Source organism: Hyla sarda, chromosome 8 (genome assembly GCF_029499605.1).
Source record: "Hyla sarda isolate aHylSar1 chromosome 8, aHylSar1.hap1, whole genome shotgun sequence".
Taxonomy (NCBI): domain Eukaryota; kingdom Metazoa; phylum Chordata; class Amphibia; order Anura; family Hylidae; genus Hyla; species Hyla sarda.
Window position 1 is genome coordinate 184,457,024 of NC_079196.1, and position 24,814 is coordinate 184,481,837.

A 24,814-nucleotide genomic window follows, 5' to 3' on the forward strand; every position below is an offset into this window, starting at 1 on the left:
ACAAGATGGAACAGTATTCATTTGTTAGCTCAAAGTTGTGTATAACCATTAGATCCGGTACTTAGTACAACTGTATCAGAGATAAAAAGTGCAGCGCTAACCTCACAATAACATATGAGTTAATATGTTTAATGAACGTGACCTCTGTACTACCTCCCAATCTAACATCAGAGCAGAGTGCGACAAATGGCATTACATAAAGCAGAGCAGCTTATGTACTGAATATTGTGGGTCTGAAGCCAACCTTTATGCTTGATGGTATTAAGTTATTTATTGAGCTGAGGTCATTTTGGAGAACGAAGCCGATGTCGGACGTACTTCCTGCAGTTTTCTTCTGAACTCCAATTTTAAGGTCTTCACCTTCAACCGAAATGTTGACTGCAGTAGAAAGTTTTTTGTTTGCACTCTAAAATATATAAAAAATGTAACATTTAATATTTATTAGTAGCACCATTAGACATGGGAATGCATGTTAAGATAATACAATATAAAAAGTTAGGAATCAGAAACAAGGGCTTTAGAGGTCCACCAAGTAGACCAAAGATCTTAAACCTTTTGTCGGTCCCAACTCCCCAGCTACTTTCAAATGGGACAGATGGTGTTGATCCACACTTAATATTAACAGGGAAAATGCCTATTAAAGGGGCACTCCGCCCCTAGACATCTTATCCCCTATCCAAAGGATAGGGGATAAGATGTCAGATCACCGCGGTCCTGCTGCTGGGGACCCCCAGGATTGCCGCTGCGGCACCCCGCTGTCATTACTGCACAGAGCGAGTTCGCTCTGTGCGTATTGACGGGCAATACAGGGGATGGAGCAGCGTGACGTCATGGCTCCGCCCCTCGTGACATCACGGCCCGCCCCCTTAATGCAAGTCTATGGCAGGGGCGTGACGACCGCCATGCTCCCTCCCATAGTCTCGTATTGAGGGGGTGGGCCGTGATATCACGAGGGGCGGGGCCGTGACGTAACGATGCTCCGGCCCCTGTACTGCCCGTCATTACGTGCAGAGCGAGCGGGTTTACAGTAAGTTTCCTGCTTCAAATATGAGCTGTGGCAAACTTTTCGCCGCAGCGCAAATTTCTAGCGGGAAGCTCACTGTAACCCGCCAGTGTGACTGTACCCTAAAAACACTACACTACACTAACACATAATAAAGGGTAAAACACTACACATACACCCCCTTACTCTGTCCCCCCAATAAAAATGAAAAATGTATTGTACGGCAGTGTTTCCAAAACGGAGCCTCCAGCTGTTGCAAAACAACAACTCCCAGCATTTCCGGACAGCCACTGACTGTCCAGGCATGCTGGGAGTTTAGCAACAGCTGGAGACACCCTGTTTGGGAATCACTGGCGTAGAATACCCCTATGTCCACCCCTATGCAATCCCTAATTTAGTCCTCAAATGCGCATGGCGCTCTCTCACTTCAGAGCCCTGTCGTATTTCAAGGAAACAGTTTAGGGCCACATATGGGGTATCTCCGTAATCAGGAGAAATTGCGTTAAAAATTTTGGGGGGCTTTTTCTTCTTTAACCCCTTATGAAAAGGAAAAGTTGGGGGCTACACCAGCCTGTCAGTGTAAAAAAAATTTAAATTTTACACTAACATGCTGGTGTTGTCCTTTACTTTTTATTTTCACAAGTGTTAAAAGGAAAAAAAGCCCCCCAAAAGTTGTAACACAATTTCTCCTGAGTACAGAAATACCCCATATGTGGGCGTAAAATGCTCTGCGGGCGCATAACAAGGCTCAAGAGTGAGAGCGCACTATGTGCATTTGAGGCCAACATTGGTGATGTGCACAGCTGTGGCTGATTTTACAGCAGTTCTGACATAAACGCAGAAAAATAAATACCCACATGTGACCCCATTTTGGAAACTACACCCCTCACGGAAAGTAACAAGGGGTATAGTAAGCCTTTACACCCCACAGGTGTTTGACGAATTTGGATGGAAAAATGAAAACATAAGAACATACCCCATATGTGGATGTAAAGTGCTTGGCGGGTGAACTACAATGCTCAGAAGAGAAGGAACACCATTGGGATTTTGAAGATAAAATTTGTCCGGAATTGAAGGCTACGTGTGTTTACAAAGCCCCCATAGAGCCAGAACAATGGAACCCCCCACATATTACCGTGAAAAGGAAAAATGTAATTTTTCATTTGCATAGCCCACTGTTCCAAAGATCTGTCAAACGCCAGTGGGGTGTAAAAACTCACTGCACCCCTTATTAAATTCTGTGGGTGGTGTAGTTTCCAAAATGGGGTCACGTGGGGGGGGGTCCACTGTTCTGGCACCACGGGGGGGGGGGCTTTGTAAAGCACATGGCCCCCGACTTCTATTCCAACCAAATTCTGTCTTCAAAAGCTCAATGGCGCTCCTTCTCTTCTGAGCATTGTAGTGCGCAAGCAGATCACTTGATGTCCACACATGGGGTATTTCCATACTCAGAAGAAATGGGGTTACAAATTTTGGGGGTCATTTTCTCCTATTACCCCTTGTAAAAATATAAAATGTGGGGGAAAACCAGCAATTTAGTGAAATTTTTTTTTTCTCATTTACACATCCGACTTTAGCAAAAAGTCATCAAACACCTGTGAGGTTTTAAGGCTCACTGTACCCCTTGATATGTTCCTTGAGGGGTGTAGTTTCTAAAATGGTATGCCATATGGTTGTTTTTTTTGCTGTTCTGGCACCATAGGGGCTTCCTAAATGCGACATGCCCCACAAAAACCATTTCAGAAAAACTCACTTTCCAAAATCCCATTGTCGCTCCTTCCCTTCTGAGCCCTCTACTGCGCCCGCCGTACACTTGACATACACATATGAGGTATTTCCTTACTCCAGAGAAATTGGGCTACACATTTTAGGAAGATTTCTCTCCTTTTACCCCTTGTAAAAATTCAAAAACTGGGTCTACAAGAACATGCCAGTGTAAAAAATGAAGATTTTGAATTTTCTCCTTCAATTTGCTGCTATTCCTGTGTTAACAAACCTTTTGAATGTCATTTTGAATACATTGGGGGGTGCAGTTTTTATAATGGGGTCATTTTTGGGGTATTTCTAATAAGAAGGCCCTTCAAATCCACTTCAAAACGGAACTGGTCCCTGAAAAATTTAGATTTTGAAAATTTTGTGAAAAATTAGAAAATTGCTGCTGAACTTTGAAGCCCTATAGTGTCTTCCAAAAGTAAAAACATGTCAACGTTATGATGCAAACATAAAGTAGACATGTTGTATATGTGAATCAATATATAATTTATTTGGAATATTAATTTTCCTTATAAGCAGAGAGCTTTAAAGTTAGAAAAATGCAAAATTTTCAATTTTTTCATCAAATTTTGGAATTTTTCACCAAGAAACGATGCAAGGATCGACAGAATTTTACCACTAACATAAAGTAGAATATGTCACAAAAAAACTATCTCGGAATCAGAATGAAAGGTAAAAGCATTCCAGAGTTATTAATGCTTAAAGTGACAGTGGTCAGATGTGCAAAAAATGGCCGGGTCCTACAGTGAAAATTGGCTGGGTCCTTAAAGGGTTAATATTCCCTGACTCTCTTCAGAATTAGAAAACGTCCCATTTTAGGGTATGGGGGGTGCAATATGGCATCTGTTGGATCTATTCAATGACCAAGAAGTTTTAGAGAACAAAAGAGAGCTTCTGGGCATAATGAACAGAATTTGTGATATACAATTTTTTAGCCACCAAATTTACACTTATGGGGGGTGTTTAGTTGCCGCAGTTGACTTTAGAGAACTAGTAGAGATTAAAACATTTCTATGTTCACTAATCCACTGACACGAAACCTTGGGAGTCTTAACAAAATGGAGCATAATGTAGTCATAAAGAGATAACATTACTGGTTTGCTTTGGTTATAAAAAACAGTTGGTTATTAATATCAGTAGAGTGATGAAAGGTGATCTTTTATTGCATACGCCAATGCAAACTGCCCATTCATACAATCTATAATGTCTATAATCTTCTATACATCAATGGAATGGCAAAAAATGCAGTTACCTGATAGTGGCAGACACCATTCACAATGTAGGGGATTTTATGATTTTTAAGCTTTTCAATATTGTGCTTCAAGCTCATTCCGAGTTTGGTGTGTACTGCTGATTTCTCTATGCCCATAGATACATCAATCCTACTTGGTCCAGTGCCCAGTACCATACCACACGTCTTGTTGTTGTTTGTGTTGTTATAAGTCAGTTCAAGAGCACACTCTGCTGGAATTCCTGCAAAATAAGCATGAATAAGGCACTTACTTAGTTTAAGCAACTTCTTTCAAGCTGACTGGTTTATTCAGGCCAACAAAGAATCAAGAAATTGAGTTGGGGATCAATCTCGGGTAAAATAAGTAAGGTAAAAAAGTTGTAAAGAGAACGAGAAACCGTAAATTAAAATAAGGAGCTAGAAGACGGGGAAAGTTGTTAAGTTACATTACATTTTTCATATTTTTATTTATTTTTTCTTCCTTTCTATTACGTGCCTTTCTCCTTTACTATTTTTCTATATGAGCAATACATTTGAAAGTTAGTAAACCTAATGGTAAATTAGGGTGGAAGGGAATAACATGGAAAAAGTGAAGGCATCCAGGATTATGAGGAACTTCAATCTATTGAAAAGGTGGAAAAGTGTAATTATCTATTATTTGTCTAGAGGGATAGGTTGGGGGTTTGAGGGGATACAGTTAGGTATGTGAATGGTTTTTAATGTGAATTTGGAAAATTTAAACTGAGAAAAAAAGAAAAATTAGGAAGTCGTTTCACTGTGTCGGCTTCCTTGGTGGAAGGTGCAACAAAAACTAACATACCTGATATCAACTGACAAATCGTGGTTTTTACACATTGATGATCTAATTTAGCTTTCTATAACAAATATTGGCCCTGATTTAAGAGTGGAGTGTTTATTCTGGAGTGATTTTCCCAGATGTATATTTATCTTTTTACTATAGTTACTGCCTTTGTCCTGTTCTCTATGGTTGTTGGGTGACACAGTCAAACATCCATTATGGTTTTTCAATAACAGAATCCTGATTTTTACAATTACCCTTTTCTCTCTTACACTTAGTACTACCTCCTTTGACTACTTCTAGCTTGCTGTATAGCATTGGACTTGTTTCTATAGATAATGTGACTATTTATAGTGCTAGTAAACAAGGTAACGCTGTATATCCAGTACATAGAAAGTGCCAGGTTGTAATTCAGATTTTTTTTTTTTTTTTTAGGGCTTATAGGTTAAATGAAATTGACTTCTCTAAAAGTAGATAGAAGGCTTTCTATAAAACATGAAATACCAGTTAATTAATAATTTTATGAAACATATTCTGTGACATACCTGAACTCTGCAATGACATTATGTTGTGCGACAATATTCCTTTAATACGGTGCTCTTGGTGAGCTGCATTTACCAAATCCACACACAAGAGTTTTGCATCAACCTGGATGCAGACCTGTCCACGTGCATGCAGCTTCTCCAGGTGTATGTTTGCTCTGAGCTTAGTTTCTGCAGGCAGGGCATGGCTTCCATTTTGGGAGAAACTTATACTAATATTATGAAGGCTACCATTCATAAAAATATTTCTGTTCCGCATATTGATTTGGTACAAATTTCGATTCTTTGCAAAACTGATGTAACCTAAAATATAATTAGAGGATTATAGAATTAGACCTGGTACTGGAATGCCATGTGCTGTGTATGTTTATGTGCCAAAATCTACCTATATTATTGGTAGTATCCAGGACTAGATTCAGTTGGAATAAGTCAGTGTTCTATAGTGCAGATAAAATACGACTGTAGAGAGTCATCTAAAACGTCACATAAAATATTAAACTGGTGCAAAATTTTCTTAAAGCGGTACGTCGTTTCAGGTGGCTTTTCAGGATAGACTGCCCTGTGTGTGTACATGAAGAGCAGCATAACTTGTATATGGTATTTTTCGGCAGATTTCTGCTGGCCTTATCACTAATTTGCAGTTCTCCTCGAGCTGGTGGATGGAGCTGCCTCCTCCACCCTCCAAAGACATATATTGCTCGTCTTGCAGACACAGGGCAAAGCTGGGCTGATTTACAGAGAAGGGATTCTGAGGACCGGGAAGGGGGGGGGGGGCTTAATAACAGGAGAAAGAAGCATTTTTGTCTAATGAGATAAATTACAAAGATTCTTAAATTCACTATTGGTTTAGTCAAAGTTTCTTCAGGGTCTTTTTAAGGCTAGGTGCTCACTGTGCGGCTGTCACATATGGATAAAACCTCACCCATGTGAAGTGACCAATAGCTGCATCATTTTAAAAGGAATACCACAGGTTTGACGATGAAAGTGTTTGGTTTTTGCCAATATTCATTACATAACGTATAAAAACATTTTAGAGGTTGATGTAATTTTCTACATAAAAAAATGTACTTGTCACTCCTTTGTACCCCACTTGGCCTGCTTCAATGAAGTTGCATACAGTTTTTATGTAATTCTGCAGTTAACCCCTTTAGGACAAAGCCCATTTTAACCTTAAGGGCCAGGCCAATTTTATTTTTGCGTTTTCGTTTTTTCCTCCTTGCCTTCTAAAATCCATAACTCTTTTATATTTCCATCTACCAATTGCACTTTGTAATGAAACCTCTCATTTTACCATAAAATGTACGGCGAACCCAAAAAAATATTTTTTTAGGGAGGACATTTTAATGAAAACCAACATTTTTCACATTTTGGGGGGTTTCATTTTCACACTGTACACTTAACAGTAAAAATGACATGTGTTCTTTATTCTGTGGGTCAATATGATTAAAATGATACCCATATACTTTTATATTTTTGTACCGCTTAAAGAAAAATTTTTTGTACAAAATCAGTAATCTAAAATTGCCCTATTTTGACCACCTATCATTTTTCCATATATAGGGCAGTATGAGGGCTCATTTTTTGCGCCATTATCTGTACTTTTTATCGATACCCCATTTGCATATATAAAACTTTTATATAATTTTTTATAACAAAAAATTTTGAATAAAATGTGACAAAAAAGCAGCATTTTTAGATTTTTTTTTTTTACGTTTATGCCGTTCACCGTACCGGATCATTAATACTATATTTAGATAGTTTGGACATTTACCACATGCAGCGATACCAAAAATGTTTATTTTTAAAAAAAATTACGCTTTTTGGGGGTAAAATGGGAAAAACTGACAATTTTCATTTTTATTGGGGGAGGGGATTTTTCTTTTTTTTTTACATTTTTCAACTCTTTTTTTTTGACACTTTTTATAGGGGACTATCTATAGCAATCATTTGATTGCTAATACTGTTCAGTGCTATGCATAGGAAATAGCACTGATCAGTATTAGCGGTCATCCTCTGCTCTGGTCTGCGCGATCTCATACCAGAGCAGAAGACCCAAGGAGACAGACAGAGGAAGGTGAGGGGACCTCCGGCCGCCATTACAGATGATCGAATTGCCGCGGCAGCGCTGCTGGCGATCCAATCATCTATCTTATCATGCGCATTGCCGCAGATGGCGTGATCAGTACAGATCACGGCATCTGAGGGGTTAATGGCGGACATCCGTGCGATCGAGGATGTCGCCCATAAAGGGGGTTCCCCGGCTGCTGATAGCAGCTGGAACCTGCCGTGTATGACGGGAGCACCGCTACAATGCTCGTGGTCATACTCAGGAAGTAAATGTACGTCCTGGTGCGCGAAGTACCGCCAAACCAGGATGTACATTTACGTCCGTGGTCGTTAGGGGGTTAATCACTGACCAAGTACATCACATAACTCCTGAGGCTAGTGACTGGCTGCAGTGTCGTGTAAACAAGGTATGTGACATCATTGGAGCTGGCTCGATAAGGGACACTAGAATGGCGGGAAATGCAATAGTACAGTGGAATTACAGGTAAGTAAATGTGTTGTTTTCTTTTTTTCTAAGCAGGTTCTAGCTGGCAGATAATCTTTAAAAAAAAAAAAAAACAGAAGACCTCTTTAGGCTATGTTTAAACGTTGTATTTCCTGACATCTTTTGGAATCATTTTTTTGCTGGACAGGAATTTCTAAGCCTAAATTTTTTCCCTGTATTACACTTTAAATTTTGCCCTGTGAACAAGGCCTTAGCTTACATTCAGTACATTTAAATGAATGGCTCTGACGGGGTCACGCTGTAATATACACTGATATACCATTCTCCAAGACTACAGACATATAGAGGTCTGAAGATAGCCTTTTCTAGAGGTATGTGTTGCTGCACAGGGGAGTGTGGCAGTGTTTTTTTTACCATAGAGATACCTCTTACCTTCATTAATGTTCTTTTTTTGCTTTAAAGCGCCATCAATGGAAAGCTGTTGTGGAACAGTAGCCAAACCTTCAAAGTTGTGCACCAGATTCCCAACGAATGACAACACAAGACCCACTTTCTGCTCTTTTAATCCCGATAAATCAATTAGCAAAGATTTTTCATTGAAGTGAAACTTGGATGTTAAAGACATTCTGTCATAGAAAGAAAAATGAGTAAATCATCTAATCCAGTTTAAGTAGGAAGAGAAAACCGATCAATAATGTTTTATAGAGTAATATGTAGACAATATAGTAAACATGCAGAAACACATGCAGAGCCATGTAATAGTTGGAAAGATTTTGCTCGGAAAATGGGCTAACAACAGAACTTTTCAGTATAAAATAGGCATAAATGAACATACGTACATCGCTTGATATCATTACGGTACCTGGATGGTTGGAATTTGCTCATGATCTTTAAGCCGGCTGTCGGCAGATCAGCGGTTAACACCTGCTGCATGGACACGCTTACACCAAGTGTTCTGGTATTTTTCCGGTTTTCATGGTTTAAATCAACTTCAACTAATACCATGTCTTTCCCATCATAGTGTAGAATGAAGCTTCCATTCGTACTACTTCCACCATATTTCTTTCCGAAAGCTTGAATCTACATCCAGAAGAAAAGCTATTTAGATATCTGTTTAAAGCTTGTTAAACACATAATAAAGAATCAGGCAATAAACTTCAAACATCTAATGCACCGTAAACAGGTAAAGAGTAACATTCAATCCAATGGACTAAAACAACTGTTGCCAACTGTTTCTGACACAGATACTGTATATTGTTAGAAAACCAGAAGCAAATAACCAATCGCTGGGATGGGACCCTGGCTCTCTCAGAGAGGAGTGCGTGTCGTCTACTGGTAAACAGCACCGCCTTCATTCATTTCTATGAGCGCCGATGATGCCCGAAGGCTCAGGTCTTTTCGGTCCTCCCATAGAAATGAATTGAGAAAGTGCCGCCAGCAGAAAATGCTTCTCACGCAGTGCCGGGTCCCGTCGCATTGATTGCAGGGGGTCCCAGTGCTCAGACCCCCATGATCAGCTACTTATCCCCTATCCTGTGGAAAGGCGGTCCATTTATTTTTGCTGGATTTCTCCTTTAAGAGGAGCATGCATTACAAAGATTTTGTTTGTAAGTGTTGTCATGATATCCCCATTCAGAAGAATGTTTGGGTCTTTATTCAACATTACCGTAAAATTCTGAGGAATTCTCCACTGATATGGATGGGAAAGATGAGAGTAAAAACCAATTTGACTGAGTGATTTGTTACACTGAACGTGCAGCTGTAAAAGATAAATAAAATGAAATGCTTCATATTAAAATACTACAAAGCCCAACAAATCAAGAATAATTAAAGAACAGCTTTATTAGCTGACTGTACTGCCTAACTGCTTCTAATATAAAAACTGCTTCTGAGAGCTTTAAAGGGTAGCTCCCACCATCCTATTTTTATTTTTTTTTGCTAGCCCGTTACATCCCCCCCCCCCCCCCCCCGCATACCCCGTTCCCTCATTGCACTTGCAGTTACTGCAGAGTCCGGCAGCGGGCGTGCAGGGACAGCGGTGGCAACGAGGCAGCGGCGGCGATGTGCGGGAGGAGTGGCCTCCCAGCCAGTGGCCGGGGAGCCAATGCGCTCGCTCCCGCCTGTCTGATTGACAGGCAGGGAGCGAGTGCAGCCTAACTGAAAAAGGACTGATTGCCACTCCAAAATCAGTCCTTTTTCAGTAGCCGGTTTTTAAATGTAAATTAAACCTTTTTAATGAAAAAAATAATAATAAAAGTATATTAGAGATATGTTGTAGTACATAAGTACTACAACATATCAAAAAATAAAGTTGGTGACAGTGCCCATTTAAGCTAATTCCAGAGGATCCCAGCATCCATAGTGTATCAGAGTACACATCTAACTAGTATGGATCAAGGTAATGGAATCCACTGAGCAATAATGCAGCATGCAGGGAGTGTCAAATTTAAAATACAACTTTTTTTTTCAATTAATATGCAGCATTTTTATACAATATGATTTACAGTGTGTACTTTATTTTCATACCCTTATTTTAATGCCTGCGTAAAGGGTTAAAGAGGTACTCCGGTGGAAACCTTTTTTTTTTTTTTTTTTTTTTTAAATCAACTGGTGACAGAAAGTTAAACAGATTTGTAAATTACTTCTATTAAACAATATTAATCCTTCCTGTACTTATTAGCCGCTGAATACTACAGTGGAAATTATTTTCCGTTTGAAACACAGAGCTCTCTGCTGACATCACGAGCACAGTGCTCTCTGCTGACATCTCTGTCCATTTTAGGAACTGTCCAGAGTAAAAGGAAATCCCCATAGCAAACATATGCTGTTCTGGACAGTTCCTAAAATGGACAGAGATGTCAGCAGAGAGCACTGTGGTCATGATGTCAGCAGAGAGCTCTGTGTTTCAAAAAGAAAAGAATTTCCGCTGTAGTATTCAGCAGCTAATAAGTACAGGAAGGATTAAGATTTTTTAATAGAAGTAATTTACAAATATTTTTAGCTTTCTGGCACCAGTTGATTTAAGAAAAAAGTTTTTCACCGGAGTACCCCTTTAATGCCTACATAAAGAGATAAAGGGGTACTCCGGTGAAAAAAATTTTTTTCCATATCAACTGGTGCCAGAAAGTTAAACAGATTTGTAAATTATTTCTGTTTAAAAATCGTAATCCTTCCAGTACTTATCAGCTGCTATATGCTCCAGAGGAAGTTCTTTTCTTTTTGAATTTCTTTTCTGTCTGAACACAGTGCTCTCTGCTGACACCTCTGTCTATGTCACTGTGTCCCCCACAGTTCCTGACATGGACAGAGGTGTCAGCAGAGAGCACTGTGGTCAGACAGAAAATAATTATACAACTTCCTCTGTAGTATACAGCAGCTGATAAGTACTGGAAGGATTAAGATTTTTAAATAGAAGTGATTTACAAATCTGTTTAACTTTCTGGCACCAGATGATTAAAAAAAAATTGTTTCCCACTGGAGTACCTGTTTAACCCCCAGTCACTAAGCTTTGTAAATAGCTCATAGTCAGTAGTAGTAATGTTTTGATCTACTACTGCCTAGGTGCCGTATTTCATCTCTATGGATTTACAATAAAGGATTCCTTTTAGATTCATCACTCCGGAGTGCTGGTGCCTTTTTCTGTATGGACTTATTTTCCTTAGAAAAGCCTAGTGATCATCTCTTCCACCACAATACGGCTGCGTGCTTTCTCCATGCCCCTGGAGCTGGAGTCTGTGACCATACGCACATCCAGGACACGGTGAGTTGCATCTTATCTATTTTTGTTTTTTTTCTTCTACATACCTCCCAGTACTTACAATATAATATCATCATACATAATACCTGTAATGTATTGTTGGCATTGATTATTACTTTTCCACGCAGTCCATGATCAAATCCATCTTGCCTATTTTCCCTTGAGAAAACCTCCCCATCAAACCTCAAACTGCGGGGAAACCTCAACTGTGAAGGACAAAAAAAAACAAAGATATTTTACAGATCCCGAATCTTCTCTGCCGATCTCCAACCTGATGTTCTCATAACCCTTTCTTATATGGATCAGCGGATCTTAAAGGGGTATTCCGGCTTTATACATCTTATCCCCTATGCAAAGGATAGGGGATATGATGTATGATCGCAGGGGGCCTGCCGCTAGGAACCCCCACGATCTTGGTGCAGCCCCCGGCATTCTGTGCCAGGCCCTGTCTCTGAGATGGGGACGTGACGTCACAGCAATGCCCCCTAGTGAACTCACTCCACGGCCCTCCATTAATGTCTATCGGAGGAGGCGTGATGGCCATCACGCCCCCTCCCATAGATGTGAATGGAGGGGCGTGGTACGATGTCACTAGGGGGTGTGGCCGTGGCGTCACGTCCCCGTCTCGGAGCAGCACCCAGCACAGAATGCCGGGGGGTGCGCCAAGATCGCAGGAGTCCCCAGTGGCGGCCCCCTGTGATCATACATCTTACCCCCTACCTTTAGGATACCTGTATACCTTCTGTGCCCTGGCGACAATCTTGTACCTATTCACAAAATGTATTTCATAGCAAATTAGACCACCAGAGATACTGACATTAACCTCTTTACTCCCCTAGACCACCAGGAATGTTAAAGTGGGTTATCCAGGATTAGAAAAACAGAGCTAATTTCTTCCATAACAGCAGCTCAGTTCCATTGAATTAAAAGGAGCCAAGTTGTAGTACCACACAAAACCTGGGGACATGCGTGTTGCTGTTTTTGGAAGACATTAGCTCTGGTTTTCTATCCCTGGATAACCTTTTTAACATTAACCCCTTAAGGACTGGACTAACTAGGTCTGCATGGCACTGAATGGCCAAGCCTGTGTTTTGAAATCTGTCCTGTGTGACTGTAGTAAAAAATAACTCTGGTAATGTTTTGCCAGACCAAACTAATTCTGACATAGTTTTACATACTACATTTATATAGTAGATGTAGGTCAATATAATTTGTAATTTTATTATGTTGTTTGTTCTGTGTTAGGCAATACCATCATTATTTGGTTGCTTGGTCACATGATGATACCCAGGAGAAAAGGGGCGCTATTTGGCTTTCAGGGCATTATATAAATTATAGGCTGCACTCCATGCTTGCCAACGGAGTCGGCAGAACGTTACTGCATCCCCAAATGTGACCCCATTTTGAAAACTATACCCCTGAAGTATCCACCTAGACCAGTAGTGAGTACTTTGAGTCCTTGCGTGGCAGGAATTAATACAAAGTCAATGTTAAAACTAGAATTAGCTTTTTTTCTTTCACAAATGCATCATTTATGTTAGATATTTTTGGTACATAGCTTCTGAAATGAACAGAATGCACCTCAACATAATGCTGTTTGTCACTTGTTAGGCAGTAACCCCCTTAGGCCATATTTTATTGACTGGCCACATGGAAGGACCCAGAAGCAAAAGAGTCCCCTTTAGCTTTCAGGACATCATTATATGAATTGTAAGCCCCACTCCTTTATATGCTTTATCAAAAAAAAAAAAAAAAAATATATATATATATATATATATATATATATGTATATATATATATATAAGATAAAACTGGTACCGCAACAATGCTATAAAATGATACACACTGCAGGAGGCGCTTATAGCTATGGGTAATAGCTATGGATCCCAATGTGTGTTGCTCCAATGCACACAGTCACAAAACAGTATCATCCAAGTTTCATAGAAATAATACTGTGGCACTCACCAGTCAGCAGTAATTTTTCTTTATTTTGTTTGTCACAAACAACACAAGGCTAGCGGGGGGAAGGACGTACAAAGCAGAGGCTTCGACTCCATGTCTGCACAGGATTTTTGCAGGCACAACAATGCTGCACTTCCAGAAGTGACCCCATTTTGGAAACTACACCCCCTGAAGGATCCACCTAGTACAGTAGTGAGAATTTTGTGTTGCTAAAGTTATTACAAATGTGCATTTTTTTCTAAGAAATGCATCATTTGTGGGATATGTTTTTGTACATAGCTTCTGAAATGGAGCAAATGCACCATAAATTTGATAACACGTGGGCCATATTTTGTTGCTTGGCTATATGGTAGGATGCAAAAGGAGAGAAGTGTTCTTAGTCTTTCAGGACAACATTATAAAAATGACAGACCCCAATCCATGCCAGCTAAGGATTGAAGCTTGTAGAACAATACCTCATCCCCAGTGGTGACCCCATGTGGACCACAAGGTTTTTAGCATAAGAAAGAAATATCTATTAGTTTGACCGGGGGCTGCTTTCATTGGTCCTTGGTCGATTGGTCATTGCAGTTCATAATGGATATATCCTTAATCATGGATAATAAGTAACAGGCCAAAACATATTGGATTTATTTTAATCTGCACTAAAATTATGATGTAAGCTTTTACATGAATTATTCGATAGAGAAAGAAAAAAAAATGATCCTGTAAAACGTTGCTGGAGAACCATTTTGTTTACATGTTTACGGCCAGACCGGCGGACGGAGTGGGGTTCTGTGCACCATTGCACCACCAGGTATGATAGCAGGAGGGCTGGTAAAACATACACAATAGTGTGTGATAAGACTTGTTTGATAGTGGATATATCCTTCATGTTGTGAAAAAAAAAAAACGACGAATATATCCATCATTGGGTGTTTAAGAAAAAATAATTGTAAAAAAATATATATAATTTGTTAGGGAGAAGGGGGAGGTTAAACTTCATTCATACAGCATTCTGTAGTATCTTGGAAGGTATCTGAAGGAATTACATCAAAAAACGGATGCCAAGGTATACTGTACTGGCCCCATTAACTTCAGTGGCCTAAACAGAGTCACCTAGTGACTCCGTTAGAGCCGCCTCCTGCTTGTATACAGTTGTTTAACAGTACATACACCATAGCGTAGTCTGCTGCGTTTTTGTGTCCCACTAAATTAGCATATACTAGCGGAAAGTAATCCTAATAGAGTCACTAAGTAACGCAGTTACTAAAATAAATGGGGCTGCTACAGTATATGTCACCATCCTTTTTTGACTTGATACTGGTGCATACCTCTAACATACTACAGAAATACTGTATAATCGAGTCCTTTGTAATATTTTATAAAATGTGTTTTTTCTTTAATTTATTTACTTATTTATTTACTTATGTTGTCCCCTGTTTGATGTTATAATGCTCTGAAATACATCCAAAGCATGGAAATAGTTACTGCTTGTCGGTGTTACACTGAGAGGTAGTCTAATAGCACATGCCCCCCGACATGCCCAAATGGACATAAGTCAATGGCAGATCTGGGGGGCCTTTGTCACGACTGCTGGGACCCCCGTGATCTCTAGAATGGTGACCCATCTTTCCCTGTTTATGTCTGCACATGCTCCATGCACTGTATAGGGGAGTACAGGAGATATGGTCCCTGCCTCCCAAGGGGAACTGGAGTACCCCTTTTAGAAACTAAAACTATAGATGCAATATTCATTGTTTTTAATTTTTTCGAATAAAAAGACTTAAATCAACAATGACTCTGGTTCAAGCTTGTCAGAAATACCCTGCCCTTAAACAATCAAAAGTGAAATTTATATTTTATGCCTTTAGGACTCAAATGATAATATAAATAAATGTCAGACCTCTAAGAACATTTGCTACAGTAAAAAATATGTTTTGTAAGCAACAAACAGCAGAGATGTTATTTCACATAGGAATAAGTGGCAAATAATATTACCTGGAAACCATGAGTCATATCAATTTGGACAGCTTGCAGTAATTCTTTCCTGGTAGATTTGTTCTCAAACTTTCCTGTGAGACCAAAGATATCTTTCCTGTTAACTTTGATAATAGCTTCAACTTCATGTTTGCCCTGTTGAGATACAGAATTCAAACCCAGGTCATTTTACAGACTTAATTTTGATATAACTGCATGGGAGCCAGGTGAGTATTTATTTTTTCTTAAATCTTGACAGAAGGGGCTGCAACTACCTAAATGGGGCTGCTACTACTACCTAAAGGGGGCTGCTACTATTACTAATACCTAAAGGGGGCTGCTGCTACTACTGCCTAAAGGGGGCTGCTACTATTACTAATACCTAAAGGGGGCTGCTACTACTACTTAAAAAGGGCTGCTGCTGCTGCTACTACTACTGCCTAAAGGGGCTGATGCTACTACTTCCTAAAGGGGGCTGCTGCTGCTACTACTACCTAAAGGGGGCTGCTACTATTACTAATACCTAAAGGCAGCTGCTGCTACTACTGCCTAAAGGGGGCTGCTACTATTACTAATACCTAAAGGGGGCTGCTACTACTACTTAAAAAGGGCTGCTGCTGCTGCTACTACTACTGCCTAAAGGGGCTGATGCTACTACTTCCTAAAGGGGGCTGCTGCTGCTACTACTGCCTAAAGGGGCTGATGCTACTACTTCCTAAAGGAGGCTGCTGCTGCTACTACTGCCTAAAGGGGCTGATGCTGCTACTTCCTAAAGGGGGCTTCTGCTGCTACTACTGCCTAAAGGAGGCTGCTATTGCAACTAACTAAAGGGGGCTGCTACTACTACTACTACTAACTAAAGGAGGCTGCTACTACTAATACTACCTAAAGGGGGCTGCTACTACTACCTAAAGCAGCTGCTGCTGCTACTACTACCTAAAGGGTGCTGCTACTATATCCTAACAGTATCTGCTACTACCATATTCAGGTGGCTGCAAGTATATACAGGTGGCTACTTTCAGGGAGTAACACTTACTTATATGGGGCTGCTACTACATACAGGGTGTAACTATCTACAGGGGGCAGCTATCTACAAGGGGACCTACCTACAAGTAGCACCTACTTACTTGGGGCTCCTGCATAATGGGGAAACCACGTGAAGGGACCTGTCTACCTACTGGAGCAACCTAACTACTTAATTGTAGGGGAAGCCTACCTACTCTTCCCCAATCCACTCATCAACCCACTCTGCTGTGTGGGACAACAAGGGGGTTATTACTACTGTATGGGGCAATAAAAGTGCAGAGCCCAAAATGTTTGTCTGGCAGGTTCTGTGGAGACAAGCTGTGGCTAGAAGTTACAATATGGGCTTAATAGAGAAGAAAAAGAAAAGTGAATGACTCCAGTTAAAGAAGACTTTACCCGTCAGTCACCCAATGTAACTGCGCTGTAATCACATATATATTTTACAGAACCTATGTAGAGCTAATATCTACCACTATATGGTCACTGTATGGGGGGGGGGGATATTTCCTTCTTGTTTACTGGTATTATTGGTAATATTGTTCCCAGTATACAGAATTTGGTCAGTAACAATATTATGGTAATATGTATGGGGATAATATTCCTCCTTGTATACTGGTATTATTGGTAATATAGGTCTCAGTATACTGGATTTGGTCAGTAACAGTATTATGGTAATATGTATGGGGATAATATTCCTCCTTGTATACTGTTATTATTGGTAATATAGGTCTCAGTATACTGGATTTGGTCAGTAACAGTATTATGGTAATACGTATGGGGATAATATTCCTCCTTGTATACTGTTATTATTGGTAATATAGGTCTCAGTATACTGGATTTGGTCAGTAACAGTATGATAATATTATGTATAGTGATACTATTTCCTTCTTGTATTATGGTATTATTGGTCTCATGTCTATTTTATTTCAAACAAACCTTAGCTACACGATTTACTCATGTTTAAGGCCCCTATGCACATTTAACATGTGAATGGCCAGATCAAACCAGCTTATGGAGGGAATTCCTACTCTCCCCCAAAATTTGAGGCTGGGGGAGATACAGATCGGGCATGTTAAAGAACACTCAGCCGACCTGAACATTCATCTGTGTAGGAGGATTTGGAGAGACAGCTGTTAGCCAATGGCTATCTTGCATATATGGCAGCCTATATTTAAAAGGCTGCAACAATATGTCCATAGAGGCTAAAGTCTATTAGCCCTTACTCTATAGGACTGTTTTTCAAATTGTGCTCACTTTAGTTTCTACAGTGTCCTGTTATTAGTGAGGTCCTTCAGAAAGCCTTTTTTCTGACAGGGCTGTTATCAACCCTCATCTTAACTGAAAAAACTTCTACTGATTTATGACCACATTATGGCTGCAGTGACAATCTGCCCCATCCAGTGATTGGCAGGGTCGACATGCCAGAAAAAGCAGGGAAGAGAAAAAATATATGAGAGACGGAATAGCGGTCGTGGGGCATCGGGGTAGATTAGTATGGATTGTTTGTTATTCTTGAAGCCCCCCCCCCCCCCCCAAACATTTCTATAGGCTGAATATCCTTTAGATTTATCAATTAACTGTGGCTACAAGCCAAATCTCTCTCTGGAAGACCCAGCATGCCCATAAAGACAAACTGTTGAAATAATAAAAAGCCAAAAACAAAAAATTGTTTTGCAAAAAATACACACATTTAAAGAAGTCCCCCACGCAAGCAAAGGTCATGATGTATTTATTTTGATCAGTCTGGTTTCCTTTGCTACAATTCCTACAACAGAATAATTAACACAACTCAAACTTGAACTTACAGAGTTATATCTTCGTGTTGAAGCACAAGCTTCAATGTTGCTAGGTACAGTTTGAAGGGATTTCTTAAAAGGATGTTTAAGGGTAGCGCACACCTAGAAGACATGTGAATAATAAATAAAAAAAATAGACAATATAAAGTATATTCAATTTGCATTTTTACTTTAAAGGGGTACTCACCCCCTCCCCCCCCCCCCCCCCCATTTCTCCTGCAGCACCCTGTGTCATCTATAAGAAGAGTTCCATACACAGAAATTGGGGGGCTCAACCACATTTTTTAAACTGGGTGCTACTCTCAGTAAAAATATATACAACTTCATCCAAGAAAAGCAAACATTGCTCTTGGGAGTGGGGGTTCATGCCCAGCTTCGAGATAGTGTTGTGGCTCTTAATGAGCATTTTAAATGTTTTTTTATTGTCCATGTGACCATCATGTATGTTGTCTTTTGATATGTAATAAAATCATGTGATAAAATTGTCATTTTAGTGGTGTGCACTTTATATTCAGTGTTTGCTTTTCTTGGATGAAGATCTATGGAAAGAGTACCATCTCAATCAGTGAGGGCACCACTTCAACCATTAATTGTCCAGACCCTCCTCCATTGTTGAAATGTCTTACATGTTACATGAAATGCATAAAAGTGATCACTTCCTTTAAATGACACTTTACTTTATAGATTTTAGATAACATTTTCTACTTACGTAAGGACTGTCACTTTCGTACCCAAGTACAACGGTCTGTATGCATTCATCAACCTGGTCAAGAACCAGCTTGGTTTCCAATATGTAATGTTTTTTTCTTTTATCTACTGTGAAGGTTTCCTGGAGAAGGACACTCTGTGGGACAGGAAGTTTAAATGCATGCCTAAACAAGATAAAGAAAAAAAATGTATACTGTACACATCACAAATGATATTATAGCTTATTTTTTAACTACAAAAAAGTCCATTCACTATATATTAATATGTCATTCTATGAAAGTATTTGACATAGCTTTTTATGATCAAAGTTTATCAAAATGGTTCATTTTAGCCAAAATGATTATGAAATTTAAGCACCCGATGACATACTACCCTCCTCGGAAAAGAAGCTGGTTGTGTTTAAAATGTTTGTCCAATAGTTGGTAGTACTGAATGGATACTTGTCGATTTAAAAACTGGTATGGTACTGCACAGCAAATCCACTTATGTAACCAACAAAGTCCCGTAACTTAGGCTCTATCATACACCTCTACAATAGCTATTTAACACTACACGCGTCATGTGATTACAAAAATATAGCCTCTCCAGGCATACCCTATAGTTATTTCTGGAAAAGTTTGCTCACAATACTTCTTTAATACATGATTTTTTATTTAGGAAACATCTTGGCATCCATACAAGTTGGTATTGTAGGTCATGTTAAATTCTCCCCAGAGGCCCCTCCCCTTTTGGCGCAAGCTCCCGGCCTGTATGCATTGACAAAACTGCCTTTGGAAGCACTGTGTGATTCCCAGCCTGTAATGACTATGTCATACTGGGTAAGCAGTATAAGTAGTGTCCCTGTACAAGACTTAAACTAATCCCCCAGTGAAGGTGGATAGACTCAGTGCTCAGTATGAGACCACAAGGTTTGCATTGTCAATTCTTCTCTTCAGATCCTCTCAAGCTCTGTCAGGTTGTATGGGGACCGTCGGTAGACAGCCATTTTTGTGGTCTCTCCAGAGATTTTCCCCAGCGGCTGAAAAACTCCCTCACGGAATTTGCAGCCGCAACCATGCTTCACTTTATAAATGGTATTGGGCAGGCCATGAGCAGTGTGTGGTTTCCTTCATACAAGATGCTTAGAATTGAGGTCAGAAAGATTACTTTTTATTTCCCCAGACCAGAGAATCTTGTTTCTGTGTGTCTGTGAGTCTTTTGGATGCTTTTGTTTGCAAATTCCAAGTGGCTTTCTTGTGTCTTTTACTGAGAAGTTTTTTCTAGCTACTCTACCATGAAGCCCAGATAGATAGCACAAGGCCGCAACATATGAAAATGTGAAAAAAGTGAAAGGCTTTAAAAAAAAAAAAACTTTCCAAATGCCTTGTATATATCCATTACAAAGTAGGGTATACAGCCAATTTGCTGAAAGGTTTTTATGACTTTTTACATTTAAGAACTCAATTTAAACTTCAAATTGAGTCAGCAAGGGCAGAACAAAGAGCAGATTTATTTTCTACTATAAAAAAAACGTCTTGGGTTAATAAGTGCAGTTACAGCAGCACTTCATTGAACGGATAATTAGCTATTGTATTTTATCTATAGTACACTCAGGACAAGTAAATCACAAGGCACTAGAGGTTTTCATTACCTGTTAGGCAGAAGTACTATGCCAATGATGAGGATATCCATATACAGAAGTGCATATGGTTGGGCTTACAATCACAGAACAACATGCTAAAATATTCACTAAAATACTTTGTCATTCTTCACAAAGCCAAAAATCATCATGTAGTCCTTGCCACAATCAACATCGGTGTTCTGCTTCCACCACTAAGCACATCAATTAGGCAGAATTAGGCATTTGGTCAAAATTGTCTGAGAGCTTTTCTTTAAAGGGGGTATTCCGGGCAAAAACATTTTATCCCCTATCCAAAGGATAGGGGATAAGATGTCTGATCGCGGGGGGCCCGCTGCTGAGACCCCCGTGATCTCCCTGCAGCACCCGCATTATATGCAGCTGCTGAGTCTCCAGTTTCGGAGACCTCCGGGTTTCCGGGCCTGGGGACGTGATTTCACGCCACGCCCCCTCCATTCATGTCTATGGGAGGGGGCGTGACAGCCGTCACGCCCCCTCCCATAGACATGAATGGAGGGGGCGTAGCGTGACGTCACGCCCCCAAAGGATAGGGGATAAAATGTTTTTGCCCGGAATACCCCTTTAAGGCCAGGGCTACACTACTAATTGATATCAATGATGGAGCTACTGCTGCGGTCCACAGAAATACACTGAGCTGTATGTAATCTTGTAGACTGCAGCTGCCACTCAGTAGTTAAAGAGTACCTCTTGTGATCTTGTTAGATTTTATTTTCCTCCCAGTTCACTGCCCCATCATGATAAACAACTCCCTTTCTTTATTTTTATTGTTTTTTTGGTTTTCTACCTTGATATTGCTCTGTATTTTCTGTTCAGTCTCAGTCAGGTTCACAGACCGGGAAGGGGCGTTCCCCAGCAGGTGTGACATCATCTGAAGCCATACAGGGGAGAGCTGCACACACACCCTCAGCACTCCAGACTGCATTTCCTGATTTTGGACTTCTGCCAGGCCAGCAGGAGTCAAAAGTCTGTGCAAGAGATGGGGGGGAAATGTGCTCTGGACAAGTAGGGAGACACCCTTAATTTATTTTTTTTTTTAAAGTATATTAAAAAGATTTTTTTTTATTTACCATAAGGAGTGTGATAGCAAGAATTAGTTTTAATGACAGTGCCCATTTAAAATCAATCAAGCCACTGTGTAGTGTCTATCTTTATGACATATTAACAGACAGACATAGAGGGCTGAGAGGGTTGAGCTTTTACCAATTAATCCCCCCCCCCCCCCCCCTTATTTTCCTCTTAAAATTAAAAACTGTAATTTCTCTTTTTTTTAGTTCAAAAGCTGGTGGTTTGATCGTCAGGAAGCCAAAAAAAGCTAAGTTGATGATTTCGGAAAGTTTAGGTAACTCTCATTGACATTAATAGGAGTTGCATAAACAACATAGCACCTTGAGCTACATTGTTTATGCAACTGTAATTAATCTCTATAGCAGATAAGTAAACCACATCAGACAGTCTGTTAAAGGAGTAATCCGATGAAAACCTTTTTGTTTTTTAAATCATGCCCAGGCTGGCAAAAATAATAAAAAACACTAAGGCCGGGTTTACACTACAGAATCTTGAATGGACAGAAATTTTTAGTGCAGCCAGCACCAACTGAATCAGTCAGCGCTAAGACGGCATGAGCATTGCCATCCCGATAGAAGGTCTGCAGATTCCTTCAGAATATTGATCAAGTTCAATGTCTAGACTGAACTTTTTTAACTGAATTGTGGGGTGGAAATTCTGCCCCCAAAAATCCACAGTGTGAATGGGTTAACAGAACACCCATTCACTTGCATTTTATTTTCAGGCAGCGGAATTTCCGACCGAGAGTGTGATGTGGACCGGGCCCGTAGTGTGGACCCGGCCCTATACTCAACTCTTACTCGGTCCCGGTAGTTTTGCTGCTTAACTTAACTTCCTGGTGCTGGGGCCCAATGCATCGCATTTCTGATCAGCCAATCACTGGCTATTGTGGTGTCCCACCACTGCCTGTGACTTGCTGAGAGGGAGGCTGTCATATTGACCCCCAGCACCAGGGAAGGGAGCGTGGTGGAGACCGGGAGCAGCGATGCCAGAGGCTATGGGGACCAAGTGAGAGGTAAGTATACTTTTTTTTTGGGGGGGTGATGGGGGTTGGAAGCCTTGGCATTTTTGAGGGATAACCTTTTTAAGCTGTTTCAGTTCCTGACCACCTCCCATGACCACAAGCAGGACAGAGGGGGCCGCAGGGCCCTCAATCTTTACATGGGTGCCAGTCCCAGAGGTGAGACTTGCATCTACCAGACATTTACAGCATATGCTATGGATATGCCATATGTGTCCCAAATGGGCATATCCTTATTTAAAGGATATTTATTTTTAAATCAACTGATGCCAGAAAGTTAAACAGATTTTCAAATGACTTCTATTTAAAAATCTTGACCCTTCCAGTACTTATCAGCTGCTGTATACTACAGAGGAAGTTCTTTTCTTTTTGAATTTCCTTTCTGTCTGACCACAGTGCTCTCTACTGACACCTCTGTCCCTTTTAGGAACTGTCCAGAGTAGGAGCAAATCCCCATTGCAAACCCCTCCTGCTCTGGACAGTTCCTAAAATGGACAGAGGTGTCAGCAGAGAGCATTGTGGTCTCCTGTGGAGCATAGAGAAGCTGATATGTACTGGAAGGATTAAGATTTTTAAATAGAGGTAATTTACAAATCTGTTTCACTTTCTGGCACCCTTGCTCTCTGGTACTTAAGGACCAAGGGTGTACCTGTATGCCCATGGGAATCATTCAGCAGGCACCCTGTGAAAACCACTGGGGTGGTCCCTGATGACCCGATGGCCCGGAAAATAGGGATGATCGGAGCTGTCATAGACAGCCCCGATCATCCTAAAGGATAAGAGCGAGGTAGCAGGGGTGCCACCTCCTCCTATTCCCTGCCATTGGTCGGTTAGGACTGACCAACCAATTGCAGTTGGGGGCGGGGGGGGATGATGGCGGCGGGTGCCGGAGTGGCGAGGGACCAGCGATTGCGGCGGGACCGGCAGTAGTAAGGAGGTGGCGGCTGAGGCAGCGGTGGAGGCAGCAGTGAAGATCAGTGGTAAGTAATATTCACTGCTGCCTTCTAGGAGTTGCCAAACTATAACTCACAGCATGCCCAGACAGCCAAAGGCTGTCTGGGCATGCTGGCAGTTGTAATTTTGCAACACCTGGAGGGCTACAGTTTGGAGACCACTGTGTAGTGGTGTCCAAACTGTAGCCCTTCCAGATGTTGCAAAACTACAACTCCCAGCATGCCCAGACAGTCAAGGCATGCTGGGAGTTGTATTTCTGTAACATGTGGCCCTTCAGATGCAGAACTACAACTCCCAGCATGCCTGGACAGTCTGAGCATGCTTGGAGTTGAAGTCTTGCAACATCTGGAGGGCTACAGTTTGGACACCACTACACAGTGGTCTCCAAACTGTTCTCCAGTTGTTGCATAACTGCAACTCACAACATGTCCTTTGGCTGTCTGGGCATGCTGGGAGTTGTAGTTTTGCAACAGCTGGAGGCACACTGATTGAGAAACACTGAGTTAAGTAACAAACTCAGTGTTTTGCAATCAGTGTGCCTCCAGCTGTTGCATAACTACAACCCCCAACATGCACGGACAGCCGAAGGGCATGCTGGGAGTGTTAGTAGTATGCCCCCATCTGTTACATAACTACAAGTCCCAGCATGCCCTTCAGCTGTCACTGCATCCTGAGAGTTGTAGGTTTTGCAACAGTTGAAGGCACACTGGTTGCGAAACACAGTTTGTTACCTAACTCAGTGTTTCGCAACCAGTGTGCCTCCAGCTGTTGCAAACTACAACTCCCAGCATGTACTGATAGACCATCCATGCTGGGAGTTGAAGTTTTGCAACAGTTGGAGGCACACTGGTTGCAAAACACTGAGTTAAGTAACAAACTCTGTGTTTTGCAACCATTGTGCCTCCAGCTGTTGCATAACTACAACCCCCAGCATGCACGGCAGCCAAATGGCATGCTGAGAGTTGTAGTATGTACAGGCTACATTCACATGGGTGGGGGTTTAAAGCAAGTTTGAGATGCAGCTAATTTTCCGCTGCAGCTCAAACTCCCAGCGGGAAACTCGCTGT

At 40.9% G+C, this 24,814-nt stretch overlaps 1 protein-coding gene across 5 annotated transcripts in view; it reads right to left on the minus strand.

The window, feature by feature from the left end:
- Nucleotides 1-24,814, minus strand: part of LOC130283871 (uncharacterized) — a 417,906-nt gene that overhangs the window by 188,209 nt on the left and 204,883 nt on the right. For all 5 annotated transcript variants that reach the window (XM_056533499.1, XM_056533498.1, XM_056533496.1 and 2 more), the window contains 10 exons: nt 19,070-19,232; nt 18,370-18,462; nt 15,560-15,694; nt 11,704-11,823; nt 9,527-9,619; nt 8,723-8,940; nt 8,293-8,486; nt 5,352-5,651; nt 4,029-4,249; nt 245-406 (listed from right to left, as the gene is read on the minus strand). In XM_056533499.1, the coding sequence (XP_056389474.1) occupies nt 245-406; nt 4,029-4,249; nt 5,352-5,651; nt 8,293-8,486; nt 8,723-8,940; nt 9,527-9,619; nt 11,704-11,823; nt 15,560-15,694; nt 18,370-18,462; nt 19,070-19,232 (1,699 nt within the window). The remainder of the gene's footprint in view (nt 1-244; nt 407-4,028; nt 4,250-5,351; nt 5,652-8,292; nt 8,487-8,722; nt 8,941-9,526; nt 9,620-11,703; nt 11,824-15,559; nt 15,695-18,369; nt 18,463-19,069; nt 19,233-24,814) is intronic.